Consider the following 16,815-nt stretch of genomic DNA (forward strand, 5'->3'; position numbering starts at 1 on the left):
GTTGAGCTAAAGAGTTGTGGGACTCTGAGTGGAAAGAAGAAAGGATAGAGTGGTGTGTGCTTTGGGGAGGCTACAACCCCACAGTAGAGAGTGCTGGAGGTTCCCCCAGAGCTCCACCTGCTACACAGTGGCAGCACCACTGTCAGACAGGGGTGAAACCTTTTTGTTTAATTTTACTTTGAAGTACCAGAGATTGAATTAGAACTTAATCCATGCCAGGCAAGTGCCCTTCCACTGAGCTACATTCTCAGCAACATTAAAACCTCTAAGTGGTAGGATTTAGGTCATTGAGGGTTGCTCTCAAAGGGGACAATGGGATGCTCACCCCACTTTTATTCTCCTGTCTCTTGCTCCCTGGCCATAGATGAGTAGTTTTGCTTCTCAAAGCATTTCAGCCATGACCTCTCCATTTTTCAAAACTATAGTCATAATGCAATTTTCAACTTAGTGTTTGCTAAATATGGAGTGACTGTGGTATGCCCTTTATCTGGCTTGCAATTCATAGAAACCTACAAAGGCAGGGGCTATACAGTTAGGGAAACCATCAAAATTTCAAAGTAAGAGATCTTTTTTTTAATCAAATCTTGGCAAACAAAAAAAGAAAGGAAGGGAGGGAGCAAGGGAAGGAGAGAGGGAGAAAAGGAAGGAGGTAGAGAAACACATCAGATACAAAAGGAAAAAGCAGAAGGACCTAGTTGGGCATGGTGGCATACACCTTTTATCCCCGTACTCAGGAAGCAGAGGCAGGAAGATCACTGTGAGTTTAAGGCCAGCTTAGGACTGCACAGTGAATTCTAGATCAGCCTGAGAGCTAGAATGAGACCATAACGTGAAAAGGAAAAGGAAATACCTCAATAAATTCTTACATATAATCTATTATTTTAGATTCTCAATAGATATTACCTCATCAAATCATAGAAGACTTAAAGAAACCTTGATAACTTTAGTTGTCACATGTGGAATATTTTTCATAAAATTTGAAAAAAAAAAAAACATTTGAAGGTATGCCAATTTATTTACCAGTATCATACAGTTTACCAGTAGCCCAGCACCAGTCAATGTTGACTGAATTAACTACAGAGAATTGCTTTGACATCTCTACTTTTATTCTATAACCACTACCCTACTTTTACCCAATCACTAGTTGAGGTTCTCCAAATGAACTTCTTTTTTTAAACAACTATAAGCTTTTAAAATTTTTTCTATTTTATTTATTTATTTGCAAGAACAGAGAAAGAGGAGACAGAGAGAGAGAATGGGTGGGCCAGGGCTTCCCGGCACTGCAAACAAACTCCAGATGCATGTGCTACCTTGTGCATCTGGCTTATGTGGGTCCTGGGGAGTTGAGCCTGGGTCCTTTGGCTTTGCAGGCAAGCGCTTAACTGCTAAGCCATCCCTCCAGCCCCCAAATGAATTTCTTGGGCACATTAGTGATTAAAGTAAGAGAACTTCATCTACCCTGGAGTTTCTATGCGGTTCCTCACACTTCTCATGCCTTTCAACCACTGCCTTGAGTCCCCCATAGTCAGTCTCTCTGAAGGAAACTGGTAAGACATGCTTTGGGATATCAAGTCTATGAAACAGCCATAGAGAACACAACAGTCATGAACCTTAAAGGGAAGAACTTATTGGTGTTCTGAATTTAGTGACCCTGCCTTTCTTGTCACCTCTGCAGCCCCAGCACTGAGCAAAGTGTGTGTCGTCCAGCAAGCATTTATACATATCTATTGAATACATGACTAGAAAAAAAGCACTTGACAGATTATTTTATTTCAGTACCCATTCTTTAATGTTCTAAGCTAAGAATTTTAACCCCCCCCCCAAATGCTCCAAAATTCAAGATGTTTTGAGTGTCAACATGATCCCAATGTGAAAAATCTACACTTAACCTGTTGTGATAGGTTGCAGTCAAAACAGGTACACGAAAAATTTTATACAAAGAAGTCATCTTCAGTACTTGGGATCCTGAGGTAGGGAGGTCACCATGAGTTCAAGGCTACCCTGAGACTACATAGTGAATTCCAGGTCAGCCTGAGCTACAGTGAAACCTTACCTTGAAAATAAAAATAGTAGTAATCTTCAGACGACTTGGACAAGGAGGCATAAAACCAGATTTTGTTCCTACGCTTATGCCCTACCTCTATGCTTTATTATTATGTACATGCTGGAATTGTAAAATGAGAAAAGTAAGTCTAGAATACTTCAGTCCTCAGCATTTAATATAATGGATACTCAAACTGCATTATTTGTGTGCATGTGTGTGTGCACATATCTACTTGTGCAACTGTGCACGAGTATAGATAGGCATGCCAGGACTTCTTGACAATGAAAACAAACACCAGACTCTTGCACCATGTATTGTGTCTGGCTTATGTGAGTGACTTGGAAATTGAACTCTGGCTATCAGGCCATGTAAGCAAGCACCTTTAATCACTGAGCACTCTTCCCAGCCCTCACACTATATTACTTTTAATTTATAGAGACCTGATTTCCTAAGCTGCTAAGTGTTCAGTTAGGCCAATTCCAATTCCCTAGCTGCTATATGAAGAGAAGGAATGAGGAAAGCATAGGTGGAGAGTGGAATAGGTGAACTATGGTTGGAAAGCAAGTTATATCATTTTCATTCTCAGTGGCCATTATCATATTCAAGGATCTGGAAGGACCTCTAACTCAAAACCTGATCACACATGTCCCTGATTCTGTCTCGAGACTCATTAAAGGAAAGCAGAACATCCGTCTCCATCCATAAGAGGAGGCTCGGCTGCTTGAGAGATTGTGGGAAAGGTCACACCTTGCCCTTCTGTCACCTGAAGCCACTGTGCCAAGTGAGCCAGCAAGAGACTGCACTGGGGACTGGAAAGATGGTTTAGTGGTTACAGCACATGCCTGCAAAGCCTAAGGACCCAAGTTCAATTCCCCAGTACCCACGTAAGCCAGATGCACACATGGAGGGGCAAGTATCTGGAGTTTGTTTGTAGTGGTTAGAGGCCCTGGAGTGCCCATTTTCTTTCTTTCTCTCTCTCATAGATAAATAAAAATTGAAAAACAATAAAAAGAGACTCCACTGATGGTGGCTGTAATGCTTTGGAAAATCAAGTCTTTTGGGTTCTTTATATATATTCTGTAAGATGAAGGTCTTGCACAAAATGCTTTATTTTTCTAAGTTTAAAATTTAAAGCATCCCAATTGCTTCATACGAAAGTTATGATTTTTTTCATACATGTAAGACAGTTGTCAATTTATAACTTGTGTTCTAAAATCTAGACATGTTTTCAGCTTGAAACTCAGAATCTATTCCCTTTCAAAGCCAACAGCAGGCAAGATTTCTAAATCCATCCATGAATACCAAGTTAACCAATAACCAGATGAAAAACTGCATATCCATAGTTTAAAATAGTATAAGTTATACTCTTTAAATATCAGGAGTAGGGTGAAATATGAAGCAATAAAATTTCTTAAATACTTTTATAACTCCTTCAGATGATTTTTCAGAAGCATTTCAAGGTGATTTAATAGACTAAGGTGCCCATTTTCTCCTTTCTTGATATACCATTATCCTTTTTATTTTTTAAATAATTTTATTTATCTGAGCAAAAGAGAGAGAGAGAAAGAACAGAGAGATAGACAGGGAGAATTGCTCACTGAGTCTCTGGCCATTACAAATAAACTTCAGATACACTTGCCACTTTGTGCTTTGAATGGGTACTATAGGATCGAACACTGGCTGGCAAGCCTTGCAGGCAAGTGATGTTAACTACTGAGCAATCTCCTCAGCCCTCTCCTTATTCTTAGAGTGCACTAACAACAACCTATAATCAGGGAAATGAATTGGAAAAAAAGAAAAGGAAAAAAAAAAAAACCTAGAAAGGAGGCAAGGCAGTGAATGAGAATCTTGGGGATGAAGGAAAGCCAAAAGAAAACAGTATAGAAATGATGAGGCAAATCGTTCCCTAAGCAGCTACAACAGGTGATTACTAGCAAGGAAAATGATGAATCAGAAGGAAACACATTCAGGCAAGTGGAGGACAGGAAAGGGAGTTGTAGGTTGACCTCAAACTGGTTTCAGAATTCAGGGCACACTTACACTACAAAGGAAGCTAATACACAACGGTGCTACAAATGTCGTCCCAAATGACTTCAAGGCCACATTTGTTTTATGCATCTATGGAGCTCGTTTGAACAGTTGATATACATTCAACAGAAAATCTCCTCATATATGCCTCTGCTCAGTACTGCAAATGACTCAAGAAAATGAATTTCACATAGTTACTGCCTTTATGACTCTGTTTACCTTTTCATCTTTCTGCCCCTTGGACCCTTCAGAACTAGTGGTTTGAGAAGCAACACACTTCACTGTGAGGCCCTTGATGGTGGCAGTGGCCTTGCCTTGGCTTTCCCACCTGTTCAATGGGCACGGGGAAAGACAACTCTGTCCATGTGGTGGTTTGAATAGAATAGATGGCCCCCAATATATTCAGTTGTTTGTTTGTAGTTTGCCTGTAGCCACCAGCTGGAGGCAATGTCACTGGGTGATCTTAAGGTGTGGTGGTGGGTTTCAGACTTCAATCTAAAGATATGCAAGTGTGCCTAGCTGGAGTTCCTGAAGTGTGCTGTGGCTTTTGACCTTTAAGCTTGTGCTTCTCTCTCTGTTTGATTGGGTCTGTGAAGGCAGGCCAGCTTCTTCTGCAATTATGGAACTTCCCCTGGATCTGTAAGCTTCAATAAATCCCTTCCTCCATAACTGTGTCTGGTCTGAAAGTTCATCTCAGCGAACCTGAAGCTGTCTGCTACAGTCCATATCACATAGAGCTCAGTTAATGTGTTAGAGAGAAAGGGAAAAAAAAGACATATATACATACTTGAATAGGGGAGGAGTATCTGGGAATGATTTGAATTTGCTGAAAGAAACCTAGAAGCTGGGTACAGAAGGCCAGGGAAGGTTTACATTTCTCTGTAAACACTGTCATGCCTTTATAATTTTTGTCTCATGCACATGTGTTATTAATGTTTAATAATTTTCAAAATATTCATTAAAATTAACTAAGCTTTTAAATTTGGATATCAAATTAGGTGTAAAAATGGTAGCCATTAACCTATCAATTCTACCTTAACACTTAACCCAAAGCCTGTGTGCTGGGCTGGGAGTTAGCATAGTCGCAGAGCATTTGCCTAGCAGGCAGGAAGCCCTCAGATCCCTAGCACTGAAAAAGAGAATACAAAAAGCTATCTACTAAATCATCTAATCCCAATTAAATGAAATAGAAGTATGGTAAACACATATCTGTATATCTTTTCCCTACCATCTCTAGTTAACATTGATTGTGTTGGTTCTGTAGGTTCCTTAATCCCTTACAATGTTTCAAATAAAGAATCAATTAAACCAATGGATGTTTGAGAGAGTTAACAATTAGTTTACTAACATGAAATTTGTTATTTTTGATTATATATTGCATTTAAATATAAGTAAGGATGGTATCTTGGGATCAAATGTACTTTGGCTCTGTAAGGTATCCTAGCTACTGGTGAGCTAGTTAAAGTTACACAACCTAGTAATGAATTACAAAATAAATACATGCTACAAGGCCGAATTTTTCATACTTTAAAACCAAAGTGCAAAATTCATAGGTGACACAAATCATTTTCATTACATTTCTGTCAATATGCAACAAAGAGAGGACTTTCTTTGCATGTATTGAATAGTTTCATCAAGGGAACACTGTTATGTCCTCTGGGGAAACAGAAAAGACAAAAACAAATGCCATCAAGACAAACAAATCCAACAACCCAAAACAAACATCTGTTTTGGTTTCTCACATCTTAATAGCCTGGCTATTTTAGATACAAACATTTGTTTTGCCGACAAATGTTTCCAGAAAAGTTACTTCAATGTGCTCCACTGAAATGGTTTATCCTGAAGCTGAACCAATTGCAAACTTCTCCAAGGTCCACAGGCGTCTGTGAAAATGAATAAGCATGGACTGCAGAGTTTCCACAACGTTCACTTGACAGCAAGATGCGTGCTCATGCAAACCTGCAGGTCATTTCCACGGCAACATTCACAGGCATGTTAGGCCCCATAGCTGAGACCCAAATTTCCAGCATTTAGGGGGAAGGTGTCTGGCAGTTGAGTTTTTCAGACTGTCACAGGGCTCAGAGTTCTGCTGCTCTGCACAAGAACGGTCCCGTTTTTCAAGTCCTTTGCTCTACTTTCTTATGCCTTGGCAGGGATCAAAGAAGCAGAGGGAACAAATGGTTTCCCATGCATATTGAATTCCCTCTTACACTGATTTTTTCCTCTGTCCCTTGAAACTCAATATTGGCAAGATTCCTGGACATCACCTTAGCCACTAAATTGTTTGCATGTAGTCGGCGACAGCAAAGGTGGGTCTCATGAACAATGTCTTTGAAGAATTTATTTTCCTATGATATTCATCCTAAAACTCATTCTTAAAAAATAAGGTAATTGGACTTTGTTTAACATTAACCTAAAATGTTTCATTTGCCATTCACCTTTCCCTCTCTCTGATTTAATTTATAGTATTAAAACAATGCAATGTTTTGGTACAGTCATTTTTTAAGAATATAGCCACAAAATTGCTAACTTACTACCTCAAGTTTATTGGACAAAAAGCTTTGTACCTTTAGAATCCAATGTATTAAAATTGACACACTGAATTATCCTGACTTCTGGTTAACTAAACAAAAAATTGGCAAAACTGTACAATGGGGCCAAATAAAATCTACCTATGGATGCGTTGTAAGAGTTCATGTGATAATGAATATAAAGTTCTAAGCCTAGCCATTTCATTTGAATATGTTTTATGCTATATTAATGCTATGTTAACTGATACAGTTATTATGAAGTATTTAGAGATATTTTGGATGAGAAATGGGCCAAATTATTTACATACAGACAGCAATTGTATTTTTAAAAAGTGTCCATAGTTTGAGTCACAAGATGAATAAAAACATTTTTTAAAGATTGGCAAAAAAGTTTTCTTTTGAGAAAAGTCCATATAAAACATTTTTTCATGAAAATACATTCAAGACGCTAAATTCTTTTGTCACTTGTTTTGAAAACATGTATTTGGTTATATTGGTTTAAGAGCTCAGTACATGATATAATAATCAGGACAGGAGGTAGAATTTTAGCTTGGATATTAGCATAAAAGAAAAATACCCTAAAATTTCTTTTGACCCTATGGCTCTGAATTTAGAATATTGAAGAAAATATTGCATTGCCAAGGAAGATTTTAAAAATGAATTCAAGCCATCATTTAAAACTTAAGATATTCATGGGTTAAATTTTGACACTGTCTTATAGTCTAAGATTGAACAAAGGTATAAAGCATTGTGATACATTTTTTTTCTATTACAAATAGTGGGATTTTAGCTTACCATGAATGCTGTTCTTCATAAAACCTAAATACAATCTTTAATGATAGAAAGCTATTTAATTGAGTGATTTTAGACTAGTCATATATACTGTATATATATTTACTGATGTGGACAAAATTCTAAGATTTGTCTTCTTGCATAAATATATGCTGTACTAAATAGGGGGTTTTGCTGGGAATGACAATTAAGAAAAAAGATTTTGAAGTAAATTAAGTGGAAAAAACAAAACAAAAAAAAAAAAACAAATAGCACTGAGAGGGGGAACTTAAAGCACTGAATGTGAATGCTTATTTTACAAAAGAATGGCAGAGGTAGTAGCCCAGTCAGTGAAGTGCTATGAAAGCCTGAAGCTGTGAGCTGGATTCCCAGGACCCATATTAATGCAGGTATGAACGTGCACGTGTGTAATCTCAGTCTGGGGGAGGCAGAGACAGGCAGATCCATGGAGCTTGCTGACTAGCCAGTCTAGCCTAATGTGTGAACTCCAGGCCAATAAGAGTTTATCTTAGAGGAAGTAGATGATATTTCTGAGGATTATACTCAAAATTGTATCCTGGCCTTTACATATATGTGCATACACATGCATACCCCCACATGAATATGCATGTGCATCACACATACATACATGTACAAAAAAGAAGAGAACTGTAATCAATTCAAAGTTTCAGTCTTAACTAGAAAATAGGAGAGAAAAATCAAAAGTAAGCAAAAAAAAAAAAAAACACCTGAAAGTAAGCAAAGTCAATGAAATTAAAAACAAATAAAGTGAAAATAAATGAAATTGGATTTATAAACAAGATCAATTAGCAATTTAATCACTTGTCAGACTAGCCATAATGAAAACAGAAGGTACATAAGTTGTTAATATTATAAGTCAAAAGAAGTCATCACTAGAAGCCCCATAGGTATTTAATAAAAGTACTATGAAAAAAACCAAAAAAAAAAAAAATTGAAAAAAAAGTACTATGAGTTAGGAGCTCACCTATGGTCCTAGCCTTTAGGAAGCTAAGTAAAGGCTCATGAATCAAGGGCCAGTGTGGATTATGTGTCTCAAAGAATATCATGAACAATGTGATGCTTACAAACTAGATTAGATTAAATGGGCCATTTCCTTGGGAGACTCACACAAGGATAGCTAGATAAAACCTCAGGTCTATTAAATAAATTAAGCTGATAGTAACCTTCCCAAGCAGATGTAACTAGACTCAGATGAGTTCACTAGTGAATTCCTCCAAATATTTAATGAACAAATGACTTGAATTCTTCACACGTTTCAAGAAAATAGAAGCAGTGGACTATTTTCCAGTTAGGCAATGAGGCCAGCATTACACTAATACTAAAACCAGATGAGAACATCACAGGATATAAAAACTATACACAAGTATCTCTCATGAATATAGATTTGAAGCTACTCAGGAAAATATTAGCAAACCAAGTCCAAAATTATATAGAAAGGATTGCACATCATGACCAAGGGTGATTTATCTTAGGTATGTAAGGCTGGTTCAACTTGGAGAGTGAAATCAATGTAATCTATTACACCAATAGGCTGGAAAAGAAAAAATTATGAACAAGTGAAAAGATGTGGAATATGCATTTGAAAAAAATCTTAGAAGCATTCATGACAAACTGAGAATAAAGGAAAATTCTTTAAGTTAATGAAAGCCATCTAAAACATCCTACAATGATCTCATACCTGAACAGTGAGGAGCTAAATGCTTTCTCCCTGAGACTGAGGCTAGAAAAGGACATGCCCTCCCCTCCCTGAACTGCCACTACACTGGAAGGTCTAGCTCATAAAATAAGAAAGGGACATGTACCCCCCCTCTCCTCCTGACACTGCTCTGAAAGGTCTAGCTGATGGATACAAGGACATGTCCCCCCCTCCCTCTTCCTGACAATGTATTGTAAGACCCAGCTAATGCAGTAAGGAAAGGACATGCCCCCGCGCCCCCCCCCCCCTCCCCGCCCAACACACACTGACACTGTACTGGAAGGTCTCACTCATGCACAAAGAAAAGCCTGAAACTAAGGACAACTGGCGAAATAAGCATGGGTGATGTTTTCCTGTGAACCGGATACCAGCGCAAAGGGGAAGGAGACCAACGCAGAGAAAAATCAACTCCTACCAAATCAGAGAGCCAGAGCCTCAGAGGCCCCCAACACCTCAGCACTGAAGCAGACCAAAAATGAACCCAACATGGCTCAGGGAAATCTTGCGGAAGAGGGGGCGGGAAGAATGTCAGAGTTACATGTTGGGTCATGATTTGCAAAGACATTTATCATACTAATAACTGGGGGCTAACTCCACAATGCACGACCCATTTTCATTAACAAGGAGGGTCTAATGGGAGGGGGTAGATCACAGATGAGCCTAAATAATGGTACCAAACTGCCTGTATTCACTGAAATGAAAACTAATAAATTAAATTAAAAAAAAAAGAAAAGCCAAAACCAAAGATGTACAGATGAGTGAGAAAGAAACTACCTTTGTTCAAAAGTGACAATTTTCTATGTAGAAAATATAAAAGAATCCCTCTCCTTCCCCTAAAATAAAGAAAAAACTCCCTGAAACTAATAAATTATCATAAAAGGATTTAAAGATAAAAAATGAAAATTGATTGCTTCCTTGTATACCACTATTTATATGACCATGGCATGGACAAGGAGTGAGAGAGAGACAAGTCTGAATAACAGTTTTAAAACTCTGATTGAAGAAATCAAAGATTTGAATAAGTCAAGAGATATTACTTGTCCATGGATTGCAAACTTTAGCACTATCAAACTGTCAGTTTGTTCCAAGTTCATCTAGAGATTCAACTTAGTTCCAACAGAAATTCTAGAAATTTACTCTGTGAACATTGACAAACTAATTCTAAGACTCATCTAGAACGATGAAAAGTTACCAATTGTCAACACAGTTCTGGAGAAGAACAACATCACAGACTGGCATTTTTCTGACCTTCAGACTTACTGTTAAGTTATAGTGATATGACAATATGACATTAGTGAGAATACACTGGTCAGGAGAGCAAAATTCAGAGCCCGGATGCAGATGCCCCTAAAAATGGTCAACTGTTGTCTGAGGAAAGAAAATGCAATATAATGGAGAAAACGCTGCCTTCTTAATACACAACACTAAAGCATTTGGATATCCATACATTAAGCAAACAACAACAAAAAAGAACTTCTACATCTTGACTTTACATCTTGCACAAAAATTAATTCAGTGCATTATAGACATAAGGGTACAATGCAAATCTATGAAATACGTACTGAGCAACATAGGAAAAAGTCTAGATTCTTATGGGTTTGTCAATGACATTTTAGACACAACATCAAAAATGTGACACATAGAAAAATCATTGATAAGCTCTATTTAATTAAAATTAACACTCCCCTGTGAAAAAAAGTTAAGAGAAGTAAAACAAAACTCATAGACTGGACAACATATTTTAGTGTTTTCAAAACACATATGTGTCAAAGAATTTGTTTCTGAAATATACAAAGAATTTTTAAAACCCAATAGTAAGGTCTGAAGAGATGGCTGAGCAGTTAAAAGTACTTACTTGCAAAGTCTGATGGCTTGGGTTGGATTCCCCAGTACTCAGATAAAGCCAGAGCATAAAGTGGTACATGTGTCAGGTGTTAGATTTTAGTGGTTGGAAGCCCTGGCATGCCCATACTCAGTATCCCTCTCTGTCTCCCCTCCTCTCTCTCTCTCTCATAAATAAATAAAAATATTTTTAAAAACTCAACAGGGGCTGGACAGATGGTTTAGCAGTTAAGCGCTTGCCTGTGAAGCCTAAGGACCCCGGTTCGAGGTTAGTCAGATGCATAAGGGGGCGCACACGTCTGGAATTCGTCTGCAGTGGCTGGAGGCCCTGGTGCGCCCATTCTCTCTCTCTCTCTCTCTCTGCCTCTTTCTCTGTCTGTTGCTCTCAAATAAATAAATAAAAATAAACCAAAAAAAATTTAAAAAAAAACTCAACAGTAAGATAACAACCTGATTTAAAAGAAGACAACAAGTCTGATGAGATGGCTCCTCAACGAAAATATACAGATGGGAAACTGCATATGAAAAGTTGTTCAACACCACGTGTCATTGGAGAATGACAAATTAAAATGAGACATTGCTATATCCTATTAGAATGACCAAAATACAAACTATCAGCAACACCAAATGCTGACCAGAATTTGAAGAATGAGAAAGTTGCTGGTGAGAATGCAACATGGTAGTTTACTTAGAGCATAGTTCAGTCCCTTCTCCTAAAGCTGCTGTGGTTTTATTATATAACCCAGAATCACACTTCTCAATATCTATCCAAATGAATGAAAAACTTACACATACACAGAAACCTTTACCCTAATGACTACAGTAACTTTATTCATACTTGACTCAACAGGAAACAACAAAAATAGGGTCCAGTTAGGAGCAGAGAGAAAGACTGGTAATGCTAACTGAAGAGCAGATATGAATTTCCTAATCCAGTAAATCAGTTACATTCTTGCTCACTGACCAAATACTATCATATTATATTTCTTAGAGTGGATGGAATCTTACACAGCTCCATATGATGTGAATTTTGTTTTACTTAGATTGCCTATGACTCACTTAAAACTGAATTTTTAATTTTTTAAATAAAATTTGGGATTCAATTTTCATATACTCAAATTGTATATCATAATGTGGCTGATGGGTCCCTGCAATATTTAATAACAAATATATTGAGAGAATTTTTTAACTGAAGACTCGCAGGGAAGTACATGCTTTCATATACCACTGCATGCTATCTATTATAAATCTAAAAGATATCTATCTGCAAGTAGTTTTAAAAGTGCACAATAACAAAAACCAAATGGATCCTTACATGTTTATTCTGAAGAAAACAGATATTTACTTCTATATGTTTAGAATAATAGCTCAATAAACAATATGATATGAAAGATCAGAGAAGGATCATATGCATATTTTGAAACAGAAAGGTAAAAGCCTGGTAACATACAATAGCAGATAATAGCTAGAATGTAGCTTTGCTGGACCACAGAATGCTGAAATTAACCCAACAGACTATTTAAAAGAAAAAAAACACACTTGAAATTATTTTAATAAATGTAGACATTCACTGCTTTTAATACATTTTATTTTATCTCAAAACAAAAGCAAGAAGTTTATATTAAATAAATCATCCCATCTAATTATTTAATTTAGTTAGCTTATGTATTTTATTTTTTTTTTCTTTAAGAAGATGAGCTTATAGGTTTACATATGAATGATAAGAAAGGCAAGTTAAGAAAAAAACTTTATTCTGAATCCATAGTTTTGTTGCTAAAGTAAAAAACAACAAAATCTAGAGTAGGCCTCTGAAATTTTAAAGCAATTCCTTTGTTTTTTTAAAGATGGAAATTTGGTTAACTTTCCGTTTCTGGCTGGGAAACACCAAAAAGAAAACTTTATACACATCCATTTTAGTGAGAGACAGTGAAAGACCAATTCTAATCAATAATCATTAAACAGTGAAATTGAAATGAGAAACTAAGTCACTACAAACCTTCTAATAAGAGATATAATACAATATTCACTGCTAGCGTAAAATTATGCACATATTTTGAAAATTATAATTTTTGTCATATTTCTCATGTGGCATGGCTTTGTGCCCAACTCCCCCCACTCTTTTACATGGCATCCCATAAAGAAATGAAATTCACTGAGGACAATGTCAAGTTTCCAACTCTCCTAGCAGGGCCAAATGCAAAGCACTCCTTATCCTTAACTTGAGAAACAGTGTTAAGCTTCACAGGTTGATGTGTATTGTACTCTGCACAAATAAAATGTTCTCTGCTCCCCGCTTTTTCTCATACTATCATTCCATAGATCCTGAAAATGTTTTTCTAATTCTCGTTCATACACATGTCCTTGTCGCAAAACTCCTTTTAGACCTCGGGAAAATTTGCCTGGCTCAGCTAGCCTATATGGAAACATAAGCCTTCCCTCAGCTGAGATGGGCTATGATCTTTCCCCATGAGGATTATGGAAGTGGACAGGAACATTCTAAAAAATGTCACAGTAAGTTCCACAGATTTATAATAAGCTTTACTTTATTGTGATTAAATACATGATATAATACAAAATCTAATTAAAAGCAAAATAAAACATATATATTTAATTCCCCCTTCTTTTTTGACATAGGGTCCAGATGAGCCTCACATTTACTATGTAGCTGAGGATAGCCCTGACCTTCTAATCCTCCTGTCTCCAGCTTCCTCATGCTGGAATTATAGAAATAGACCACTGTACCCTGTATACATATCTGGTTTCTTAAACACTGTCTGTATATATGTGAGTTGAGTAAAGAATAAACTGTCAAGTTAAGTCCTTTTGAAACTAAAGACAAATATAATCTTGCATAAAAATGTTTAAAGCTGAAATGTTTAGCAGAAAGTTAAGCATTTAAAGTTACTTGGAACCAGGCATGGTAGCGCACGCCCTTAATCCCAGCACTCGGGAGGCAGAGGTAGGGGGATCACCATGATTTCGAGGCCACCCTGAGACTACCTAGTGAATTCCAGGTCATCCTGGGCTAGAGTGAGATCCTACATTAAAAAAAAACACCAAAATAATAATAATAATAATAATAATAATAATAATAATGATGATGATGATGATGATGTTACTTGGAGGATGAACTTAAGGATGGTGCAACAAACTGCCTCCTTTAGAACCATTATACCTACATGTATTTGTAAATAGAGAACAGCCAGAAACAGAACAGATAATGGACCTTGAGAGATATCTAATAATACTTACAAAATAAGTCTACCCTTAAAATTTAAATCAATATCTATTTTGTTAGATAAAACATTGTTTCTATGATTTAGGATAGCCAGCTAGAATTGACCTGCCAGGGTCACGTCACAGAGGTGAGTCTTTCCACGGAAGGCAAATTTAACCGAGCTTGTAGAGGTAGCAGTAAGGTGGGCTCTGGCTCTCAGCATAGACAAGGGGTAGCAACTTTGACTTTTGGAGAATAATAGCTGGTCACATAATCCAGGAAAATAAGAATGACATTTGCTTAAAGGTAAGCCAGAGGGGTGAGAAGAACAAGACAAGATAGAGACATGTGAGAGAAGACTAATTCCAGAAACTAAGTGCACAATATTATATTTTCCTCTGAAAGAACAGTGGAAGGAAAGAAGTATAAAAGGTATAACATAGGAAAATATCTTGAGATGGAGATGGTCTCATTGCAAGAACCTGTTAAGTATGTGTGGTAGTATAAGATGTGCGTGCGTGCGCACACATGCACACACACGCACACACACGCATGCACACACACACACACACACACACACACACACACACAGTTGGGACAGTCACGGCATAAAATGAGTGGAAAAGGGAGAAGTGGGGACTCACTGGTTTCCACAATTAACCCCTGCTTGGTGTTACTTGATTTTTTTAAACTGAGTGCATTGCTTTAATGAAAGAATTATGTAATTATCATCAACATTAAATTTTGGGGGATATAATTTTTTTTTTAAAATTCAACATGTGTTGCCAACAAAATAGTTTTAATTAATTATATTTTATAACTGTAGATAATTATTTCTAATTGTGTGGCTAAAAGACATACATATAATTAAAACTTAACATATTTCCAAATAAATTTCTCATCTCTCTTTCAAAAATATAAAATCTCTTTTAGGATTACATTCTGTAGATTAAAATATTCAATCAAATAAAAAATAAGCAATAAAGGTAATGCCATGGCCATGCTATTCTACTTAGTCTTTACCAAAACAAAGTAACCCACTGCATGAACATGTGACTAGAAAATTGTATTTAAACATCAGAAATATAGCCCACAAGACTAATAAAATGCACGTAATTACCTGCTGTGGGGTCAGTAACTGCTTGACTCGTAATGCCAGATGGTGGCTCTTGGAGCTGGTACGTGGCGTTGGTAGAGGGCGTCGATGGGCTGGTGTTACTGCTTGTCATATAGTGTGCTGGATATGGTGAGCTGTTATAATACTGTGCATACTGACCCTGGCCAAAGCTGGGATAAGACGGATAGTCCTACCAAATTAAAGCATACAGAAATAGCCTATCAAAATATTGCTAATTTCTTATGCTCAAAGTACAATCATACATGTTTGCCTTCATGGGACTTCTATTAACTCAAACAACCAAGTCATGTTCACTCATGGGCTCAGACTTGCAAACAGGTTTTATGGAATATTATATACATTCTTTATCTATTGAATGCACAGTACTAGTAAAATGAAATCTATTGGAAAACCACACAACTCACCATAAAAGGCTGGTAAAGAGATTGTTTAAAGAAAAAAAAATCTATTAAACAGCTTAAGAAAGTTCTCACTTACAGCTTAATATAAATAGACGTTCCTTTATATAATAAAATCATGTTGTATTTAAAAACATTTCAGAAGTTAAATTGGCATTTTAAATTACCTGCTGTGAACTGTTAAATCCAGAGGAATTTGTGAGTGAATTATTTCCTGTATATAATCCTGATGATGTTGTAAAACTGCTACCTAAAACAGAGTGAGAAGAAATACAGCTTACTCAGCTATGCAGGACTCTGCGACCATAGAACATAGAGTTGGGTAAGGCAGAGCGGGAGCTCGGTTTGTCTTCATCACTGCAATCCATTGTCATGGACAAAACTATATTATATGGTTGACTATTTCAATTTTACCATGTTACAAATGATTAAAGAGTAAAGAAGTTTAAATTTCTGAGTACATGAATAACTTGTATAAACTAAGATCAAAATTATATATTTGTGTAAAAAGACTAGCTGCTGTGTTTTCCATTTCAGTTTGCAAAATACCCTAAGGCTTCTCTGATCTTTACATGGGATATACAAGATATAAAAGTAAAGATCACACTAGGTGATCTTTAAGGGTCCAGCTATCTCAAAACTGGCTTGTTATTGGTTCCAAGAACTTATTTGTATGGTCATTACAATGGGCCACTGACGGTCTTATTTCACAGAAGAATGAATGTCATTACTTATAGAGTTTAGCACAGTAAAAATTCCCCAAGGAGGAATTTTTATCTATTATATATTCTGTCACAGGCAACACTGTTTTGTTAGCTGTCCATAATATTCAACAACCAGATAGGTACTGAGCCCACACAACATAAAAGCAAATACAAATTCTTTCCTCGCATTATTTACTATGCTACTGTTAAGCTGTGTCAAACAGAGACACACAATTTTTGATGTTCTAACAGGCAAATATTTCTGAAAATATAAAATAGGAAAGTAGCAATTATATTTAAAAATATAATAAATAGTGCAAAAGGGGAATTTAAACAGGCACAGCCTTTTTATTGTGTCATTTTATGACGGAGAAATTTTGTGTACCATGTAGTGCAGGAATTTA

At 36.6% G+C, this 16,815-nt stretch overlaps 1 protein-coding gene across 17 annotated transcripts in view; it reads right to left on the reverse strand.

Moving 5' to 3' along the window:
- Positions 1-16,815, reverse strand: part of Eya1 (EYA transcriptional coactivator and phosphatase 1) — a 331,367-nt gene that overhangs the window by 81,455 nt on the left and 233,097 nt on the right. For all 17 annotated transcript variants that reach the window (XM_045143934.1, XM_045143933.1, XM_045143931.1 and 14 more), the window contains 2 exons: positions 15,875-15,957; positions 15,292-15,478 (listed from right to left, as the gene is read on the reverse strand). In XM_045143934.1, coding sequence (XP_044999869.1) covers positions 15,292-15,478; positions 15,875-15,957 — 270 coding nt within the window. The remainder of the gene's footprint in view (positions 1-15,291; positions 15,479-15,874; positions 15,958-16,815) is intronic.

The sequence above is a fragment of the Jaculus jaculus genome, chromosome 2 (assembly GCF_020740685.1).
Source record: "Jaculus jaculus isolate mJacJac1 chromosome 2, mJacJac1.mat.Y.cur, whole genome shotgun sequence".
In the NCBI taxonomy this organism is placed as follows: Eukaryota; Metazoa; Chordata; class Mammalia; order Rodentia; family Dipodidae; genus Jaculus; species Jaculus jaculus.